Consider the following 22,740-nt stretch of genomic DNA (forward strand, 5'->3'; position numbering starts at 1 on the left):
AGCATTAAGTACAGAAAAGGAGAAGTTTATTACAATATCATGGATTTATGGTATACAGTTGTGATTCAGGGTGTTTACTGTCACAGATAACATTTGTTAGTGAGATACATGTAGCAGTGACATGTTTCTATCAATCTTAAAAGTTCTAGGATCCCATGTGATGGAGAAATTGGGATGAGCTAGTACAACACACCACCACATTAAAACACTGGTTGTTGTACGAGTTGAGATGATATATTGTACACTGTCATTCCTCTTTGGTTGAGAATTTGGCCAGAGTTTGTGATACACTATCATATTAGATTACTGATTGTGTTGTGAGCTGATATGATGTCTGGTACCCTGTCATTTTAATGGCCCCTCTATGGAATAAAGTTGATGAATAAGTCTGCTGGGATTCATTCCTAAATTCCTGGAAATAAAGATCCAGATTGTTTCAGCAAGGTTGAAATTAAGACATCAGAAAATCATTAGCAACAGTTTTAACATGAAAAGTAAGAAATACTGTAAATCACGTTTATTTGCGAGAACTTAATTTTCGCGTAATAACACGGGACAATGAGCTCACGAAAATTTCATTCTCATGTTTAAAAGTATTCCTTAAAGGCAGAGATTTTTTACTGGGTGGTAAATTCCAGGTGAAGGAGGGGCTTATTCTGTACAGGTGTGAATGCCTTGGGGGCTAGCAGTCTACCTGTGGTCAGCTGTCTCATATTCCCTATACACAGGAAGGGATTTCAACACAGTGAAATACCCCAGGTGTCAAACTTTACCTGTGTTGGGGATTTCGAGTCAATTTTGAATTAGAAGTGAAAAGTTGTAAGGAAAGTCTAAATAATTTAATAGTATATTGATTTATTTTTGAATATTTGAAAACAACCCTACCCATTAAAAAAAAACTAGAACTGTCCAACAGGGACAAATACCCTCGCTGGGTTTTTCAGAGTAGGTGCCAATTCAAAAAAAATATTTTATCTAGAGGTGTTCACTATTGTCTAATAAAGTGCCCCGCCACAACATGATACGCCCGTCAAATACATGTATTGTTCAATAATCATAAATTGGTTGGGGTGCAAGAAAATCAAGTAACTTTGATTAACAGATTGACACAGATTTCAATGATCTAATTTCCATTTCTTATCATGTTTACAATATTGTACATACATCTCCAAGAGAGTTACAGTGTATGGATTAATTAAAACAAATAATACATCATATAATTCTAAACTGGCTGTGTTAGAGCACTTGTTTATTGCATATTTTATGAAATAATGGAAATGCTATAGTCTAATAAAAAAATCAAAAATTTATTATTCTTTAGACTATAAAATTCTACGTGAGACAGGACTGCATTTTCTCTCTAATATGACATGCACATTTCTGCTATCAAAATTCTCCTTGAACAGTGCTTGATAATTACGCCCATGGGACAAACTGGATTCCTCTCAAATCATTAACATTTGTAACAGAATTTGCTGTAAAGTATATGATGAAAAAATAAGTTTTTACTTAATTTAGCATTTTTTAATAATTACTACTATAATTTTTACATGTTTTAGGATTATGAAATTAAAAATTTTAAAGACTTAAATTTTTTTTTAAAAAATCACTTAATGGTCACAGTGACCTTGAAATAGGTCATGACACACCCTCTACCCAAGATGCATAAATTGTCCAAGTTTGATGATTGTAAGTCTAATAGTTTTCTAGTTATGAGCCAAACAAAATCACAAAATAAAAAAGATAAAAACACCTGTAAAATGCAGAAAAATCATCCAATCATGATGAAAATACCAGGTGCACACCTTCATATGATGAATAATAAGTGTATAAATTTTCAGACAAATCCATCCAACACTTTCTGAGAAACGTTGCGTCCAAAATCTTGTCTACAGACGGATGGACATGGTGATTCCAATATATCCCCTAAACTTCGTTTGCGGGGGTATAATTACTTAATTCACACAGTGCTGCTCTAAACTTAATCAATAACATTTCCACTTTAGCATTACTGTCTAGCATATTATAATAAAAATCAAAATTTCATTGGAAATTTTTTTTTTCATATTTTTTGAAAAATGTATATTACATCATATTTAAATCCTTTTAGATAGTAAAGGTATCTTTAATTCATATATCATAAAAAAAAAAATTTCATAGTAATGCAGTTTCTCTATAGATACCATGTTCGGTACACAACAAAGGATCAAAAGTTAATTTGAAGGTCCTCAAGAGTCTGTCACACGGTGTACAGGGTATTCAAAGGGACCAGTAAGTAAATGTCAATCAAGTTCCAGCATCCAATGATGGACATTCATGCACTTGATTGACAGGGCTACCCAAACCTGGTATTTTTTATATTCTCTGCCTTTAAGATTACATGTGTATATAGACGAAAAACAACAATTCATGAAAATTATGTCTCGCTAATAAAGAGTCAATGACTATCTCGCAAAAATAAGGTGTCGCAAAAATTTAGTGATCTAGTACAGTACATGTCGACAGGATATGAATGGCCAACCCAAAGTATATTTGTACTTCAACATGAAAAGAAATGTACAGAACAATTTGTCTTAACTGGATTCTGAGTACTCTGGAAATTTGTCCATTTCTTAAAATTTGCTATTTGACTTCAAAAACCAGTGTTGTATGGTTTTGTACATGATTCCATTTCTATATATGTGAGTTTTAAGTCTTAAAACTTTGCAGTTGAGAAGACAAAAAGAGGTCCATGGGTCAAACTGCTCATCTGAATAACTAAGACCCTTTTGTTCTTCACCAAGAGATTCTTTTTCCTATAAAGCCTTTGTAAAACTTTGATCACATATTACTGCCCAACCCTAATCCAGTCGGTCACTATTTGAACAAACTTCAATCTATGCTACCTGAGGATGAATATATAAATATGATTGGTCATGGTTTGCTTTTCTTGAAAATATTTTTAAAAGATATTTCCTCTGAAAACTTTGACCTTTTGTTGTGGCCCCAACCTCACCAAGGGGTCATGATATCAACAGATTTGAATTTTAATACAGTGTATGTATTGAGGTTTTGAAACAAGTTTCCTGTCTCAGTTGTTCTTCAGAAGAAGATTCTGAAATTTAATGAAATTTTATCATCTCCCCTTGAAAGGGGTCATGGCACTTCTTATGAATAAATTTCATTTTCTTGGCCCAAGAATAATTTGTGGTACATTTAGTTGAAATTGCTCAATGGTTCTGGAGAGGTCAAAAATGTAGAAAAATTAACAGACAACAGACAGACAGAAATCAGACCCTCTTGGCTCAGGTGAGCAAATTAACAGTACCTTGCTTAATTTTTAGAGGTCAAGAAAAGGAAGAACTTATTCCTACCATATTTTGCATATATATGCACTGCAGGTGTGGATAAAATAGAGAAATAAATTTTGCATTTTCCTACACTCATCTTCTTCTCAGAGGGATACATTTCAATCAAATAGACAACACTTTACCAACCACAAAGCAATATTTTCTTTTTTCAAGATGGGCATAAAAGTAATGGCATTTGATAGTGGAATTTCTCAAAACAGTTGGGATCATAGTACATGAGGTTTTATCGAAAAGAGACATGATAACCATTATAATGGTAGGGCACAAAATGCTGAGAGGGCAATATTAGAATGATTTTAGTTTTGGGAAGTCACTGTGTCCTACACATACCTGAGAGACTTGTTGACCTTGACTGTGGAAAGTAGCCGCTCTGCTGCCATTTTGTTGGGACAGGATCTGTAGGCTTCCAGTAAGCTGTAATGTAGGATACACAGTACATGTATGCAGACAAAGATGTGGAAAATTAAATTACAATGTTAAAGGACTTCTAAATATACGTACACGACTTAATCAGTGATTCATCTGAGTTACTTTTTGTATTGTGGGGTGGATCTGAGTTACTGGCTTATTGGGGGGTAGATATAAGAAAATTACTGACATATTGTGGGGTAGATCTGAGTTACTGGCTTATTCAGCAGTAGTCTAACTTACTAACTGACTTACTGTGAGGTAGACCTGAGGTACTGACTTATTGTGGGGTAGTTCTGAATTACTGACTTATTCTGGGGTAGATCTGAGTTACTGACTAATTGTGGGGTGGGTCTGAGTTGGTGATTTATTGTGCGGGTTAATCTGAGTTACTGATTTATTATGGGGTAGATCTGAGTTACTTTCTGACTTACTGTGGGGGTAGATCTGAGTTACTTACCAACTTGTGGGATAGATCTGAGTTACTGACTTATTGTGGGGTAAATCTGAGTTACTAATTATGGGGGTATATATGAGTAACTGACTTAATTTTGGGGTAGAATTGAGTTACTTACTGACTTATTCTTGGGTTGATCCAAGTTACTGACTTATTGTGGGGTAAATCTGAGTTACTAACCTACTGTGGGATAGATCTGTTACTTAATGACTTATTGTGGAGTTCTGAGTTTCTGACTTTTTTTTAGTTATATCTGAGTTACTTACTGACTTATTGTAGGGTAGATCTGAGTTACTTACTGACTTATTGTGGGGTAGATCTGAGTTATGAACTTATTTTGAGTTATATCTGAGTTTTCTAGTTACTTATCTGAGTTACTTACTGACTTATTGTGGGGTAGATCTGAGTCACAGCCTGTGCCCTCTCTCCAGACATCCCACTCACTTTACTCAGCTGTTTACAGAACATGTCCTGAACACTCAGATTCTATAAATAAACATGTATCTCATAAATTCATGACAGAAAGAACTACAATCAATTTCCCACAAGTTCTTAAGAGTTTTCCTCTAAGTTGACTTTTTAAAATAAAATTTTTAATGGCAAACCAAAAGTTAGATTACAAATAAAAGCCCCCATCCTGCTAAATCTGAGATATACAGTAAGAGAAGCTTAAATCTATGCTGCCAAAAAAAAATCCTAATTAAGTATGTAAAATTTTCTCCTGAGTCTGATATCAGTTGAAATAAGCTCTTACCCTAGACTTGACGGATCCCTGGTTAAACTCCTGGAACTCCATCAGTCTCATTTCTCGGTCATTTATGTCGTTACTCCACTCCTGTTCTTTGATGTCATCAATACTGCAGGCATGGAGGGTCTTATTCTAAAGAAAAGATAACTCCTGTCATCTGTTCCAGATTTATCAATGTTCAGATGCCTGCATTTCCCTTTTTGTTATTGTACTATTAGTTTTACATCTTGTAAACAGGAGTGTGATGTCACATTGTAAAGTGGTTGCTTATAAAACATTTATATTTCTATAACAATTTCACTCAAATGCCTTACAGGATTATTCACTAATTGTACTTTGCTACAAAAGAAGAGACTTATGTCTTCTTGTAGTGTTTCAACTGATATTCATTGATCCCCTTATTTTGAGATAGGACAAAAGAATGTGGTTGTAGATTACAGTACCTACCTTGTAGTAGCTATGAAGGTAGCGTGTCATCACTGTTAGATAGGCGACAGACTCCTTTACATTTTTTGTTCTCTTCACTTGAAAACCATCAATGACCTGAAAGATAAAAGTGACCTTGACTTTAAACCTTGAATTAATTCAGCCATATCTGAGTTGTGAATTGTACACAGTTTCATCAGCCCCTCTGATTGGATAAAGGATTAATACAGCGAAACTCATTTAGTACAAACACGGTTAAAGCAAAGTTATCTTGGAACCCCAGTTTTATTAATTTTATGAATTCCTTATACAGATGTAACAAATTAAAGATATAATGAAGTGAGATCATGAGTCCCAGTGGCTTCCTTATAATCTAGTTTTACTGAATGTGAAAGGTCACCTTGAGATTGGTAATGGTCTGTCTGATGCGGTCCTCTGGGATACTGAAGTGCTGCAGAGACCCATAATCCTCCACCATAAAGATTGGCTTCTTAAGGCCGCAGTGCTTCAGGCGGAACTAAAACACAAAGTGTGTGGGTAATTTAAACAAGACTGCAAACTTAAATTTCATATTAATTTTTTAAGAAATGTGGTTCTCCTACATGAAGCAATGTAGAGTAACACTAGGTTATAACACACTTGCTTGAAAGGCAATCTCAGTTGAAAATTATTTTTTGAAAATCCTAAAGTGGACCTTTACAGTGTTTCTAATTGGATATTTCGTAAAGAATTATGTCAGAGGCAGCAAAATTTGACATCCCAGTGACTTTCTTATAACCAAGTTTTACTGTAATTTTAGTAAATTGTAAACAATTTTCCTTATTTTATCTCTACAAGAACCATTAGTTTAATATCTGACCCTGACCTTCTGATCTTGGAGTCGTCCGTCTGTACAGCTGTGTACAAGGTCATCCATCCTCTTCCTCTCTATAATGTAATCCAGCACCAGTTCTCTCCCCCTGGGCCGATCCATCCCTATAACAGATAAAACAAGCAAGGTCAATCATCATGTAATCTACAATGTAATCCAGCACCAGTTCTCTCCCCCTGGGCCGATCCATCCCTATAACAGATAAAACAAGCAAGGTCAATCATCTCTCAGAAATATTAACACTAAAATGTAAAGGAAGTCAACAGTTATGTCCCCTTACCAACTTCTGTCTGCTGAGTTTTCTCCCTTGCGACCCACAGTAGATCCCCCACATGGAGTTTTCTGAGGTCACAGGTCACACCGTTCTTAATTAGGTCAGGGAGTAAGGACTTCCCTCCTCCTTGTCTAAGTAAAAATTAATGTGTTTTATTGTACAGTAAAAAACAAAAGTATACAGGATGATACAAAGGCATTCCTCTGAAACATAAGACATATATTTGTTGTTTTCATCTCTTAGTTTAATATACAACCTATAATTCTTTTGATTACTGATAATAAATTTAGTTCAAGATGTGAAAAGAATACCTGCTTCCATAAAATTCAGCATTGTCGACACAAAGCATGATTTCAAACTGCCCGGGTAGGAACACAAAGTTAGGTACACAGTCAGTACTTGTGGACTCCTGAGAATTCTCACTCTCTGATGCCCTTTCATCACTAAGAGTTCTGACAGAGGAAATTCTAGCTGGTTTGGGGGAGAAGTTCTGGAATGACAGAAGCTGTGGCTCTACTGAGTGAGATGACATCACATCCTTAGGAAGCTTTGTTCTCTTCTTTGCTTCCTTTGTAGGTTTGACTGCAATTGATTTAAGAAATAAGATTAAGATGTAAAACTAATCTTCATAGACAAATTAAATATACACATACTCATCTGCATGAAAAAATTCACTTCTAAACATTTATATACAAGCATATGCATATTTTTTTCACTAAACCTAAATTTCATTTTGTGCTTATCTGATTTTTTTTTTTTAAAGTTACACTTACCTACATATTTTTATACAAATATCTTTTCATGGATACCCTAGGGACACAATATTTCACTTAAAATTGCTTACAGAAATGAGAAAATTAACTGGTCGAGATGCTGATTAATTTGAGATTGTTGAATTCTTTATTAACCTTTGACCTTACCTGTAGTCCCGTACCAAACATTCTAACAAATGCTCATGAGCAGCTCATGAGACTCACATGAGAATCAAGTAAGAATTGTATGCAAATTAGGTAGAATTGGATTTTGCTCATGTGCAGATTGTTAGTCTTTGTTAGGGAAGAAAATACTAACCAAAATGCACATGTGCAAAATTATGCTCACCTCAATGCTCATGAGCAAAAGTCTATTCAATTTGCTCACCTAAGAACAGCCTAATTCAAGATATAGCATTGGTAGTGATTTTTCTAAGTTCAGTTTTCTCACGTGAGCAAGAGGTGAGCAAGAGGTGAGGAAATTGGACATAGTCAAAATTCAGTATTACAAGAACCAAAACCAAAGAATTACAAGTCTCAATTCCTCACGTGAGGCTCACGTGAGGAAATACAATACTTTGACACTCTATGTGGTCCAAGCTTTCCCAAGCCTTGATTACTAATTGACCATGTGTTAAGTGTTAGCACTTCCTGATGATAGCATCACAAATGATTGGGGACCAGGCAGGAATATCTTAATTTCTTGAGCTTCTAATCTTCATATTCCAATCAATTTGAAAATGCTTTCCTCTACTTAAACAACCTCTTGTGTCCCCCACTGTTACTTAAGGTGGGGCAGTATCCAATGAGGAGAGCCAGTTAGGATTTGTGCGCCTTCTCAGACCAGTTCAAAATTTCAAGACAAAATGTTTGTGAGGGACATTGACAGTACATGTATATGGATTAATACAGTGAAGAACTGAAATGTATGCTATTTGGAAATACATGTCATCACCATATTGAACTAGATGCCAACCTTTAAAAGTTACAAATGTATCCAGTATGTCCATGGGATTAGAAAATGATTAAAGATCAATTAGTATTACCATGTGCAGCCACAATGAAGGAAACTTTCAAAGATTTGCTGATCTGAGAATAGGGTAAGTGCTTTGAAATTTAACATTTAATGCAGAATGTTATCAGGAATTAATGTTTGATTAAGAACTATAAATATGGTAAGAACAGATTAGGTCAGAGTGTTAACAATTGACAGCCTCAGTGTGGTATTCTATGAATCATGCACATGTATTTAAGGTAGGTCGCGGGTTTACTGCATAAAAATTCTTACGAGAAAACGTATCCTGAAAATTTGATATAATGTTCCTGAGAATTTACAGCGTATTATCTGCAATTTTTATAAAATTTGCCTACGTAGTTTTAATGCTATATTACTATAAACGCGGTATTGTTATTAGTACAATATTTACGCTTTACTATTGAAATATATGGAAAAAATGACGTTTTAAGCCAATTTTTTGAAAAAAGTTTCTTTTAAAAGGTTGGATAACTTTTTAAAGACGTAGACGAATTAGTCAGAAATTTCAAAATGTCAAGATGAGGTAAAATCGAAACTATTGATATAAAAAAATCAATATGTCTTCTCGCTAGATTTTTCGCTAAATTATTTCAAAGTTTCCTTTTATATTGCTGAAATGTTGCGTTTATGGCGTTATTTATGTCTGCAACGTCATTTGTTGAACGTAGTAACGTTTACAGTACGTATATAAATATTTTGACATTTGGAATGTGCAAGATCTAAAAGATGTCATATAGATGCAAAATTTGATTTTAATCATTTAACTTATTGCGAAAATATATTAGGTGACCAGCAACTTATTTCACTGGTATTGTGAAATTCATATTCTGATCACAGAGTCAGAATGAACGGTATAAACATTCATCGTGCATGACTGAGAATTAACATGCAGCAACAACACCATAAGTGATAAAATGTTAGTTCCTGTAATTTTAGGAAATCCGTGGTGAAAAGGATTTCAGACATAAGACATAAATTTAATCACTTTATTAAGAAAAAAATGTAAAGAAAAAACTTCCAGATACTGGGGAAATTAGCCGGGGGTGGGGGTGGGGGTGTTACTTTCAATTTTCTTTCTGTATTAGACGCAAGCTAGTATATGGCCCTAGCTCTTAAACATTTGTTAATTTCGAATTCTCTTAATCAAATTTCCATACACTAAATGTAAAATACATATACTTGCATTGAGCTTTTACACTTAGACTTGACCTTTGTTTTAAAACTTTTAATTATAGAAAAAAAGATACTTGTAAATTGTTTACAGTGTCATATTGGTCTTACAGTTCAGGTATTTGTATAAATTTGGATTTTTAATGCATTTCACATTTTATCAACCAGTAAAACAAGGCGACTAGTCTACATGAGATTTAAATACATAATAACCAAACAATACTTAATAATGATAATGATGATAAGAAAAAAGAGGAAAATACATGTATTAAATTTAATGCGTTTTTAGTGTTGAGGATTGATTCCATCCTCAAAATTATACGCATATTTTCGCATCGGCTTTGATTTGCAGTCATGATGCAATATATACGCATGTTTCCCCGAGTTGCAAATAACGTGCGCAAATACAACCCTTTAAGTTTTCCGCTAAACAATTTTATTTATGATAACTTTCTTTCTGCATACCATAACTTTCACGCTGACTTATTCTGATTGACTTTTAGCAGTTTAGTAATACTTATATTATAAATTATTCCTTTCATTTGGTATTGTATGTAATTTTTCCTAGGGCATTACATATAATCACATCATGTAGGGAAAGGGCGTAATAAGTTTTTAAAACTTTTGCCCAATCCCAATTGTAAAGTATAATCAATAAAATATGTTCAAATCAATCACATCAGAGTTCAGACTGAAATTTATTTATAAAACATGTACGAGGTTTACGTACAGTAGCAGGCACTTTGTTTTCATCTGCTTGATTCGTAGAGACTTGAAGTCATTTGCAGAGAATTAAACGGGAAACAACGTAACGTTGCTTTTGTGACGTAACTGACGTCATAATCAAATGTGCACAAAACAGCCGCTCGAATCGTCGAAATTGTGTACCAAAATTGATGACAAAAGCAAACCCGCGACCTACCTTAAGTTGCTAATTAAATATTGATGCATATGATTTTTCTTTTGACTGGCACTGGCTTTTCATGATCAAGAGAACCTTGAAAATATACTAACTTAATTGTTATAATTTCAAAATTTTTTGCAGATAATTTGAAAGTTGGAATCAATTAAGGATCTGCAGATTAATTACGGACCCTAGCTGAGCTTGCATACATGACAGAGTTCTGATGTTCGCACTCATTTAAAGGAAATGCAAGGAAAAAGAATGGAACAGGATGAATTGATTACGATTCTTAATTAATTATGACCACTGGATTATTATTTTAAACCCAAGTATGACTGCCACTCATAATTCAGCAAAGGCAGAAGCATCTACTTGCCTCCAAGACAACTTTTATCCATCTAGTACTAGTGCAGTTACAAATGTTGACTGGACATTTACATTTGATGTTCTATGTTAATCTACTGGAAATGAAACTATTGGATAATAATGCCTTGATTGATGTGTACTGTACATAATTATAATAATTTGATTTAAATTTTTATTTCAATTTAATTTCAACTTTTATTTTATTTTTAATTTTATTTCTACTGAAATGAAGTTCACCGAACATAATCATGCATGCATCTATTTACATGTACATGTTGCTCAAGAGTATTTAAAATGTAATTGATGAATCACATTTTAAAATTACATAATTATATAATGTTTGTAATCTGAATTTTGTTCTATTGTTGCTTGTTCCAAGTGAGCAATTGTTGCACATGAGTCTCATGAGCCTCATGAGACTCATGTGAGCAATATTCTAGGTGAGCAAAATGATTCCTCACGTGCAGAACCCTGCTCACGTGAGCATTTCACCTAATTTGCATGTTAAATTGCACATGAGACTCACATGAGCAACTCAGGTGAGGAAATCTGGTTAGTCCTCACGTGAGCTGCTCATGAGCAAATTGTGAGAATGGTTTGGTATGGGAGTAATTGCTGGGGTTTCCTCTAAATCGTCCAGTGAGGGCAGTCTCGGCGTATCCTGAGTAACAATACAATCCACAGCCTCCTCTTCATGGAGGTAAACATACACATTGTCACCTAGTGGCCTGAAAGTTAAGAAAATCAATATAACAAAGGAAATCAGTCAAAACAATTTTGTGATAAGTATATCAAATGTATCAATGGTTTCATCTGAATATAGATGTATTAATTATGAACAATACAAATGAATTTTCAGACCTAGTGGTGTCAAGTCGGTAACGTTTCCCGCTGGACAATAATTGCTGGTAGTCCACTTTAATCAGAAATCCCAGCCCAAAATCATCTGAAAAATAAATTTGTGGAACACCCAACTATCAGAAATGATTTTTGAAAACTTTACTTTGCTATATTAAGTCATGCACTTAAAAGATGCAGATGCACTGAATAAACATATGTGAAAATATAATTGAATGTATATCTGTCAGCTTTAAAGCAGGTCAAGACCAAAGAAAAAATACTTTACAAAATTTTATAATTTTTTTTTTTAAATTCAAAAGTGACTTTTCTTCCTTTCTCTTTGTCTATTAAATACTGTACGTGGTTGAGAAGGAAAAGATCTGTAGAACCTAAATTTCTCTATTGATACCAATTTTTGACCTCACCATCAATAAGAACTGCTGCTTTATCTTTCTTGTTCACCTCATCCCCTTCATTTGACACGTACTTGTATTGAAGTGATCTGGTAAATAAAATGCATTACATGTAAGAACTCATGATTCTTACTTCCTTTTTATTCAGTCATACTAACACCACATACTGTTTAAACAGGAAATTTTTTGCCCCAATATTATTTTCTTCCCTTTCGCTAAACCCTTATTTGGCCGGATTTAAAACGGGGCGAATTCACAGAATACAATATATTTCTTATCAAAGGACAAGATAGGGTAACAGCCGAAGTTTTGATATAAAAATCAGAACACTGATAGAACTATAATAGTTTGTAGTTAAGAAGTTAAAATGATGCTTACTTTAAGACAAGCACTAATTTTGATTCAAAGGCTACATGGAAGCCACTAGAGGGTTCAGAAATAGGACATTTTCCCGAATTTCCTCAATTCCAGTGGATTTTCATCATATTTTGGGTACATTTCTCTTCGGAAAACATAGAGCACACGCTTGCCTATCTGAGATTTTTACATATATACTGCATCTGATATCAGTGTGTAAAATATCTAAATTTGGTAGATAGGCAAGTGTGTGCTCTATGTTTACCGAAAGAAAATGTGCTGTAAAATTAGTGAAAATTTGAATAAAAATGAGAAATTTTGAAAATTGACCTATTTCCTTATCTCACTGTGACCTCTGTATATTCTTAATCTTAAAACCAGCACTCATTTTGTGGCAGGGGTGAAAGGAAGTTTTCATGGATAAACTGTTGGATCATTCTGAAAGACACCCAAAATTGGGGGCCAAATACTGGTCTTACCCTATCTTGTCCTTTATTGGATGGGCCAATTTAAAACGGGGCAAAATTGTCTGCAAGTGTGAAATGGTGACATTAACACAGGGTAAAATAACCCTGTATACAGTTAAGTTACCCATGGTCCTGATTCCTGTGTCCAGGGACGGTTACTGGTAATCTCTGACTCGAGGCTGGCCTGAGTGGGAGATCGTCAGCCTGAATTGCCTCTAGCCGGTGAGCCAGCTGACATCCCACCTCTGTCAGGCTGTACTTGGCTGGGCTGCTCTCCTTCACCACTAGGCCTTTCTTGATCAGAGTCCCCATAGAGGACCAGGATGTGTAACGACAACCTGGATCTGCCTGTAAACACAAGTACATGTACATATGTAGTTCTGTGTGAGGATATTGTCTTCAAATTTGACGCTATAATACAGACTATATGGAATTGACCTCACCAATGTAAAGGATTTGTCAACCAATGGCTGTGCTTTGTTATTTATAACTCACCAGTGTGAAGGATTTGTCAGCCAATGGCTGGGCTTTGTTATTTATAACTCACCAGAGTAAAGGATTTATCAGCCAATGGCTGGGCTTTGTTACAGAGTTCGGTCTTTGTCATAAATCCTCTTCCATCTGCAGACTAAAATTAGAACAAAGAAACTAGAAAAGATCTCGTTGCGAGCAACGAGAGGTCTTCCGTCCGCTTTAAGAAAAGAAACCCACGAAAATTCGAGCTGAAAAGAGATTCAAAATTTGGTCACAAGGAGGATTAAACCCATGTCGCCAAAGTGAATGCGCTTTTTTAAAAAATACTTTTTTATCCCCAACGCGCTAACCATTAAGCTATTGGGAGTACTGCTATAAATATACTTATGTATACTTTTGCAACAGTTCACCTGTCTAAGAATTATAAAAAAACATTCATAATTTCGTGCCAAACGCCACGAGTAAATATTCGCGCCTTTTCTTTGGACTGATCTATTAAATAGGTATGATAGCTTCAATTAAATTTCAAAAATAAAACATTCTTAGCGCCTTTATTTTATTTCGACGTTAAGAAAGTATATGTAACACATTATACACATTACATATCATATCTAGCCCAGTTACACTAAAGCAGTGAAACGGAAATTAAGTTTTAAGATTGACACTCAATTGCAACGTTCTACTGTAACGTGTCGGACCTGAGCGGTCAGTAGGTCCGTGCTCGGATTACCGAGTTTTACTGGGGATACGATTGAATGCAATATATACAGATAATAATATGACACCTGCCTGGTGTCTTAAAATCAAATGACCTACATGTAAGTGCTTTGTACAATTATATATCTTCAGTTAATACCGGCATCTGCCTGGTGCCATATGACAATTGCCTCACTATACAACTGACTATATGAGTCAACAGCCACCTGCCTGGTGCCTCTTGATTTAGCCTTTAACACCTGCCTGGTGTCTTACTGCTTACCAAGTTGCCATTATAACTCTAGCCAATATACTTGCACAGTATGATTTAACTTTGTAAGAGCTTCTCTGTCCTAATGACAAACCTATAGCTAAAGTCAAACAACGATATTTTTACAAGTCACTAACCACAGCAACTTTGCACAATCGGCCGATTTGATCGACACACTAATTGGTTTCTTTACCAACGTGTAGACACAAAGATATTTGACTGTACTGCCCCCTTGTACCTCAACTTAATCAATGATCATAAGTTATCAGATATCATCTTGATAAAATACAACAGACTGCCTTTCTTTTGGCAACACTATTATTATTTTCTAACAGAACATCATTTATCAATAATACTTGTATAATTCTTTTGTCAATTGACCAATTAATTACAATATTTACATTGATTAGCTATCAAATATAAACAAGTAATGGGACGTAACTCCTCCAACCATTTCACTACTACGTTAGAGTCGAAGTAGTTTTTTACATTTCATGTATCCTTATGTCAAAATCGTTTAATCAAACGCTCAGCTGCAACCCCTACTCGCGAAATGGCGGAGTTGACAGAGGCAGCCGCCATCTTGGGCCCGCTTCAGATTTTCAAATATTAATATCTAGAGTTCAGATTAACCAATAATCAAACAACTTAAATAGTAAGCATCAATAGAAAGATCTCTATTAATATTCCAAAAATAAATAAAAACTATTGGAAAACAAAAAAGTTAGAAAATACGCTTTTTTCAATTCGCATCTCCTAACGACAGGAAGTATTGACGACGAACGAAAGGTCACGTCATGGATAGTATCTATCCCGATCTATAATCCCTGAAAGTTTCACATTGATATCTTTTACCGTTCTTGAGATTAACCGAAGACAAAATGTCATTTTAAAATCAGGAAATGTCCCGTAACTTGGCACCAGATTGAAATTTTCAAAAAATCACTCGGATAGATCAAGTTCATGTTACGACACATCGTTTCTGAAAATTTCATGTAATTTCATCCAGAAGTCTTCGAGAAATCGCGTGCACAAAATTTTGGAAAAAAATAATAAAAAGAATAATAAGAAACAGTAGAATAACTATAAGGTCTTCCGTGAAGACGGAAGACCTTAATAATAATAAGAAACAGTAGAATAACTATAAGGTCTTCCGTGAAGACGGAAGACCTTAATAATAATAATAACTAGAAACGATCTCGTTGCGAGCAACGAAAGGTCTTCCGTCCGTTTCAGGAAAAAACCCTAAAATCGAGCTGAAAAAGTGATAAAAAAAATTGGGTCACAAAGGGGATTGAACCTAGGTCGCCAGGGTGTAAATCCAACGCACTTTTTTCCTCTTTATTCACAACCCGCTTAAATTACGCGTTTGAGTCCACTGCTCTTAATGTACTTGAATATACTTCTTCAACAATACACCTGTCTAAGTATCACGAAAGGTGTGCCACAATTTATAATTTCGCGCCAAACGCCACAAGTTAATCTGTGCGCCTTTTCTTTGGAATGTTTTATTAAATAGGTGTGATAGCTTCAATAGAATAAAGAAAACAGAACGTTCTTTCAGCCTAAATTTCAAGGTTTAGAAAATATATTTAACAGATTGTCCATATTCTATATCTTATATAGGTAAGTAACACAAAAGAAGTGAAATGGTAATCATTTTTAACTTTTTTTTAATTACCCGTTTATCCAAAGAGTGAACTTACCCGATCCTTTACACCTTCATGAAAAGGTAGAAATGGTTCGATGAAAGACATGTCTCGCCATTCGACGGTCAAGGAATCAGATTTCATTGATGTTCAATGTTCAACTTTAAATATCTTTGAGAAAAGAATGTTAATAAAAACTCCATTAGACGATCTTATTTTAAAAAAGGTTTTCTTATTTCTGTCTTTTTTTAGATTAATATGACTCAAGTATGCAAGGGAAACACAGTGGTTACGTTTGTGAAAAAACTAATAAATTTTGAATATTGCTCTAAATATAGTTATATGTATATGTATACAGTACACCTGCAACAGTACACCTGTCTAAGAATCATAAAGGGCGGGCCACTATTCATAAACAAAAAACGGAAAAAACACCACCAGTAAATATTCGTGCCTACCTTTTGGACTGATCTATCGAACAGGTGTGATAGCTTCAATGAAATTAAATATTAAATTAAACAACTTCTGATCGCCTTTATTTGTTTCGACGCTAAGAAAGTAAATTTAATACATTACACACACTTATCTACCACAATTACACTAAAGCAGTAAAACAGAAATTAAGTTTTAAGATTGTCAGTGAATTGCAGCGTTCTTGTCATGTATCATTTAGTCAAACGCTCAGCTGCCTCCATAAACCCCTACTCACGAAATGGCGGAGTTGACAGAGACAGCCGCCATCTTGGGTCCGCTTCAGATTTTCAAATATAAATATCTAGAGTTCTGATTAACCAATGTTCAAACAAATTATATAGTAAGCATTGATCAAAAGGTCTCTATTATCATTCCAAAAATGAATAAAAAATGTTGAAAAACAAAAAAGTTGAAAAATACGATTTTTTCAATTTGCTTCTCCTGACGACAGGAAGTATAGACGACGAACGAAATGTCACGTCCTGGATGATAGATATCACGATCTATTATCCCTGAAAGTTTCATGTTGATATCTTTTACCGTTTTTGAGTTTAATCGCGGACAAAATGTCATTTTAATTTCAGGAAATTGTCCGTAACTTGGCACCGGAAGTGAGTTTCAAAATTTTCTCTCGGATATATAAAATTCATGTTACGGCACATCTTTTCTGAAAATTTTACGTCATTCCATCCAGTAGTCTTCGAGAAATCGCGTGCACAAAATTAGAAAGTCAAAAAAATAATAAAAAGAATAATAAGAAACAGTAGAATCACTATAAGGTCTTCCGTGAAGACGGAAGACCTTAATTAAAACTAGAACTGTCCAAACGTGACAAAAGTAACATGACAAACGTGACAGAAGTAAGTTTTTCCATAATAAAGATACATGTATTTATCAAACACGAATTATGAAATTTTTTTTCCAGTGACCTTGAACTTCCCCAAATAACCTTGGGTCAAGGTCATGACACATCCTTGGGTCATGGGCAATCTTTGTGTGAAATGAGAACCTACCAAGTTTATCCATAAGAAAGATATGGACCGGACACGAATTATGAAATTTTTCTTTCAGCGACCTTGAACTTCTCCAAATGACCTTGGGTCAAGGTCATGACACACCCTTGGGTCATGGGCTATCTCTGTGTGAAATGAGATCCTACTAAGTTTATCCATAAGAAAGATATGGACTGGACACGAATAATGAAACTTTTCTTTCAGCAACCTTGAACTTCTCCAAATGACCTTGGGTCAAGGTCATGACACACCCTTGGGTCATGGGCAATCTCTGTGTGAAATAAAAACCTACCAAATTTATCCATAAGAAAGATTTGGACCGGACACAAATTATGAAACTTTTCTTTCAGCGACCTTGAACTTTTCCAAATGACCGTGGGTCAAGGTCATGACACACCCTTAGGTCATAAGCAATCTCTGGGTGAAATGAGAACCTACCAAGTTTATCTATAAAAGATATTTATGAAACATGATTTATGAAATTTTCTTCAAGTGACCTTGAACTTCCCCAAATGACCTGGGTCAAGGTCATGACACACTCTTGGGTCATGGTCAATTTTTGTGTGAAATGAGAACCTACCAAGTTTGTCCATAAGAAAGGTATAGACCGGAAACGAATTATGAAATTTTTCTTCCAGTGACCTTGAACTTCCCCAAATGACCTTGGGTCGAAGTCATGACACACCCTTAGGTCATGGGCAATCTTAGTGTGGAGTAGTAGATTCTAATGTCCCTCTGTAAGAAAGATATGGACCGGACACGATTGCACAGACAGATGGACGGACGGACAGACAGGCAGACGGACAAGGTGATTCCTATATACCCCCCCAAACTTCGTTTGCGGGGGGTATAAAAATATTAAACAATGTATAATGTTCATGTAAAAATATATGGAAAAAGGGATGCATCTCAAAACCCTCATAGAATATCTTCATTGTGTGTTGTATATGAGGCTACTAATATACTGATTCAGAACTGTACATGTATACCTGTCTGTCCCTGTACAGAGTGATCAGGAGGGCATAAGGACCGGACCTGTAGGCAGGAATGTACTCCCTCTCTCCACTCGCTAGTCCTGATCTCGGTCTTTTCTGAATTCAAAAAGATAATCTTAACCACATTAAATTCACAGATTTACCTGAGGGAGAGACTTGAGATTGTTAACCTTGGTGTAGAGAGGTCAACATTCCAATTAATCTACTTGACGTATTTAATGATGTACACACTTACACAGCTTATAATGCATTGTTTTCAATTAATGAGTATCTATACCATGAACTATCTGATTCAAACTGGGGACCAAGAAATTTTGGTACATGTATTTTTTTGAATTACCCATGCTTACTGCCTATGGGACAATTCATGTTTACCCTTGGGGGTTGAGGGACCTCTCCCTCCCCCTCACTATCCGAGTCAGACAGAGCATGTGCCGCTCCATGGGAGATAACTCTCTGTTGATTGACGGGCCCAGTGGCTGTAGAGGCTGCCTTGTTCTTCTGTTTTGGTTTCTGTTTGGCTGCTGGTTTGGTGTGTGTTTCCTCTTCAAACGTGGGTGGAACAATTGTGCCTAAAATGAAAGTAAAATTTTACGTACATGTAACTATATCTACAAAATCTGGTGTCAACAACAGCAATTATCTGTATTCAGCATTAATAAAATCTAGGGGGGATCTTCTGGGATTATATAAATGTACGATGTATACTTTATACCGGTAGTCTTTTTGGGGTACAAGTCAAAACGGCACCTGGTGAAAACGGCACTTAGGAAATATGCAAAACGGCACTTGAGAGTAGTCAAAACGGCACTTTAGAAAAGTTAGAACGGCACTTTTTTTATTTTGAGAATTTGATATTGTTTGTACAGAAAATGGATCTTTATTTTACATTTATAGTAATAAATGTGTATATTATTATTGATAAAAAGTTAAAAAAAATATTTTAGGAAAAAAATTAAACTGATTCATTTGAAAATTATTATACTTTTGTACAGGGGTTAGATTTTTAAAATGTATTTATATTTTAAATCATATATATTTATTTACTACAAAAGAGATCAAATCCCAATTATATTATTATGATCCTTTGAAATTAAAAAATTTATAGTGTTGCAAATATGTATACTACTCTGTTTTGGGGGTTGCCAGTCACAGTTGACTAATTAGAAGCCAGTTAGAGTATGTTTACTAAGAATACACTTGTAGGTTTAGGAAACAAAAGACCATTTCACACCTCCCCTTCAATAAGCTGTTGATCGTCAATTTGCAATCATATACAGCTACTATTGTGTATTTCTCGACAAAATGTCAAATGGATTGTACACAAGTTAGAAAAACTTAGATAGTCCTCTCGCAACTGTACATAAAATATGAGTAGCCATACAACATTTAATAATATAATAAACATGTACATACAAGAACAAAACATTTGTTTTTTTATAATGAAGATATACAATGTTGATATTGTTAAAATAATTTCTACAGAATTAGATAGAAATGTGAGATAAAGTGACTCTTACTGTAAATATTTTTTTTAAAAAATCATTTACACCATTTCTTTTTTCATATTATCAATGCTACACTACAAATATAGTTATTCTAAATCCCACATATTGTTGTGTTATAGCTTAAAAATACTACCTTTAAAAATAGATTGAAAATAAAGCAAAATTGAAGCCACAAAAAATTCTAAAGTCAATAAATTAAATTTTGACTTAAAAAGAACTTATGTGAAATATATATCATAACACTATTATATACTTTTTTCTCTAAGTGCCGTTTTAACCAAGTGCCGTTTTCACTAAGTGCCGTTTTAACCAAGTGCCATTTTGCATATTCCAGGTGCCGTTTTCACCAGGTGCCATTTTCACTAGGTGCCGTTCTAACCATAATTCGTCTTTTTGTAGTCCTTATATTATCTATACAAACACAAACATTTCATAACACAAGAGATGTTTGTAAAACACTTATGCCCCCATCCCCCCAAATTGGAATTTTTCTAAGTCCATAAGGGCATAACTCTGTCTAAAATGGTGCGATCCTATCCGAAACATTTCTTGACCTAGATATTCAGCTGAAAATTCTGTATACTAAATTTCATTTCAATATGTGCAACCTCTGCAAAGAAAATGAATGGAAACTGCAAATAAGTGGAATTTTTCTAAGTCCAAGGGGCATAACTTTAACAAAAAGGATGCGATCGTACCCAAAACATAACTTGACCTAGATATTTAGCTCATAAATCTGTATACTAAATATCACTTCAATTTGTGCAGCCCCTGCAAAGAAGATGAAAGGAAACTGCAAATAAATGAAATTTTTCTAAGTCCAAGGGGCATAACACTGTCAAAAATGGTGTGATCAGACCCAAAACAAAACTTGACTTAGATATTTACCTGATAAACCTGTATACCAAATTTCATTTCAGTATGTGCAACGGTTGTGAAGAAAATGAATGGAAACTAAATGGACCTAAAGACAGCAGCAAAGCAATATGCCCTCCCTTCTTCGAAGGGGGGCATAATAATCAGTAGATTTTAAGCTGTATTCTTTAGATGGTCAGCATGCATATAGTGGCATTGTCACAAGCACTGCTGTACATAATAAAGTTTGCAAAGGCTTGAGCCAGCTGTACATTTGACCACAAATAAATATAAGGAAAACCTATCACCAGATCATCTTTCAAGCAATTCAATTATCAGTCTTTGCACTTAACTTTTTTGATTATAAGCCCGTAGGGCAAGTGAAAGTATAAAATTTGGTAGCCCAAACGAAATTTTACTAGCCCTAATCAAGAGTAATAACAAATGACGTTTTAAAAAGTGCAGTCACATTTGCATTTCTGATTTAATTCTATTTGATCACTTAACGTTCAAAAACACTTTGAGTAATCATCATGATCATGGTAATTGTTTTAAACACTTTGCTGCATCAGTCAACAGTGTGACATGCACAGTTCTTTAAATAAATTAAAAATACTTACTGTAAGATTATGAAAATTGAACTATGTATCTAGGTTTTAGAACAGTTGATATCATATATTTATCACTCTTTTATTTATTTATAAGAAAATAAGGGGTATTTTGGTGATTCCTAGGGGCATTTCGGTGATTCGTAGTACCGGTGTTTTAAGTCCTTGGTCAGATTTCCAGCCAATTTCGCTGACGCTTTTTGTTCTACGAACTTTATTTTGTGAAACAACTTTTATTTCTTCTGAAAGAGCCCTCCTGTTCGTGAATCACTGACCTGGGATAGCCCCTTCTTGATATTTTATAAAAGGAATCATAGTTAAAATTTGCCACCGGAAATTTACTAACTAGCCCATCGGGCATGCGCGTTAATAATTTTTGGTAGCCTGATCCCGATTTTACTAGCCTCGGTCATTTGGCTACCGCTTAATTTCGAAGACTGAATTATATTCTTAAATACAGCAGAAGGAAACCAAGAAGTAGATTGCATTTGTGTTCTGAAAATGTTTTTTGTTTTTTAGGACACAAGTTTGAATTTACCATGTTCTTGTATATGTTTTTGAAGCCGATCATCCAGCATTTTGCAAGTTTTGTCACCTATGAAAATAAAACATATACATATCAGGAAACATAACTTGGTTATAGGAAAATTATGCAACTTATTTCAATTAGGAAATGTAAAACAAAAATCTTCATAAGAAAAAAAAATAGTTTTACCAAAATTTTCCAAGATTTTGCAGTCCCTCCCCGATGTTAAAACAAGTAAATATCTTTGTAGTGACTTTAATGCCTAAAATATCAAAGATTCTGATGAGTGTTACTTAATAATTTTACTGTATACATGCAACTATTTTAACTCTAAAAACATTACAATTTTAAATTTAAGTATTTAATTAATGTAAATTTCTGGGCCTGGATTTTTATGTCAGTCATAAATTAGCTCAAAAGGAGTAGCAGCATGCTAGAGTTAATAATATGTAGTGATTCAGTGGACCCAGCTTCAAATTCAGTTTTATCAAATTGGCTGTTCTAGTTTAGTATCTCATTAATTCTTATTGCTTGACAGTTACCCTCAATAAACAAATATGTTTATAGTGGGTTCCCAACAATACCCTCTATAAAAGACAACTTAATTTATACCTTGGCATAAACAAACTGTGTTTTTATGCCCTTCTCTGCTGCATCCTCTTTCCATTCTTTGAGCCACATTTCAAACAATGGATTCGGCGATTTTGTCTTTTTCTTCTTTCTTTTTCCGTACAGAGCCTGACTTTCCATCTATTTAAGAATACGTATGATATATAATCAATTGTAATATCAGAATGTTTATCGTGGATACAATGTGCAAACATTTAGGATG

General features: G+C 34.5%; 1 protein-coding gene across 1 annotated transcript; it reads right to left on the bottom strand.

The window, feature by feature from the left end:
• Positions 1 to 50: 50 nt before the first annotated feature.
• On the bottom strand, positions 51 to 22,658 carry LOC134278186 (crossover junction endonuclease MUS81-like). The gene is made up of 19 exons (XM_062760506.1): positions 22,521 to 22,658; positions 22,098 to 22,170; positions 21,921 to 21,977; positions 18,787 to 18,983; positions 18,406 to 18,507; positions 13,387 to 13,467; positions 12,964 to 13,187; positions 12,028 to 12,104; positions 11,624 to 11,708; positions 11,371 to 11,490; positions 6,846 to 7,115; positions 6,541 to 6,665; positions 6,255 to 6,364; positions 5,790 to 5,906; positions 5,411 to 5,506; positions 4,970 to 5,095; positions 4,598 to 4,701; positions 3,681 to 3,764; positions 51 to 412 (listed from the first exon to the last, which is right to left on the bottom strand). The coding sequence occupies exons 1-19, from the start codon at positions 22,656 to 22,658 to the stop codon at positions 346 to 348; spliced, it is 2,253 nt and encodes a 750-aa protein (XP_062616490.1). The 3' UTR covers positions 51 to 345.
• Between the last annotated feature and the right edge of the window lie 82 nt (positions 22,659 to 22,740).

This window comes from Saccostrea cucullata, unplaced genomic scaffold (genome assembly GCF_032062105.1).
Source record: "Saccostrea cucullata isolate Sc308-1 unplaced genomic scaffold, CSIRO_AGI_Scuc_v1 ctg3017, whole genome shotgun sequence".
Classification (NCBI taxonomy): Eukaryota; Metazoa; Mollusca; class Bivalvia; order Ostreida; family Ostreidae; genus Saccostrea; species Saccostrea cuccullata.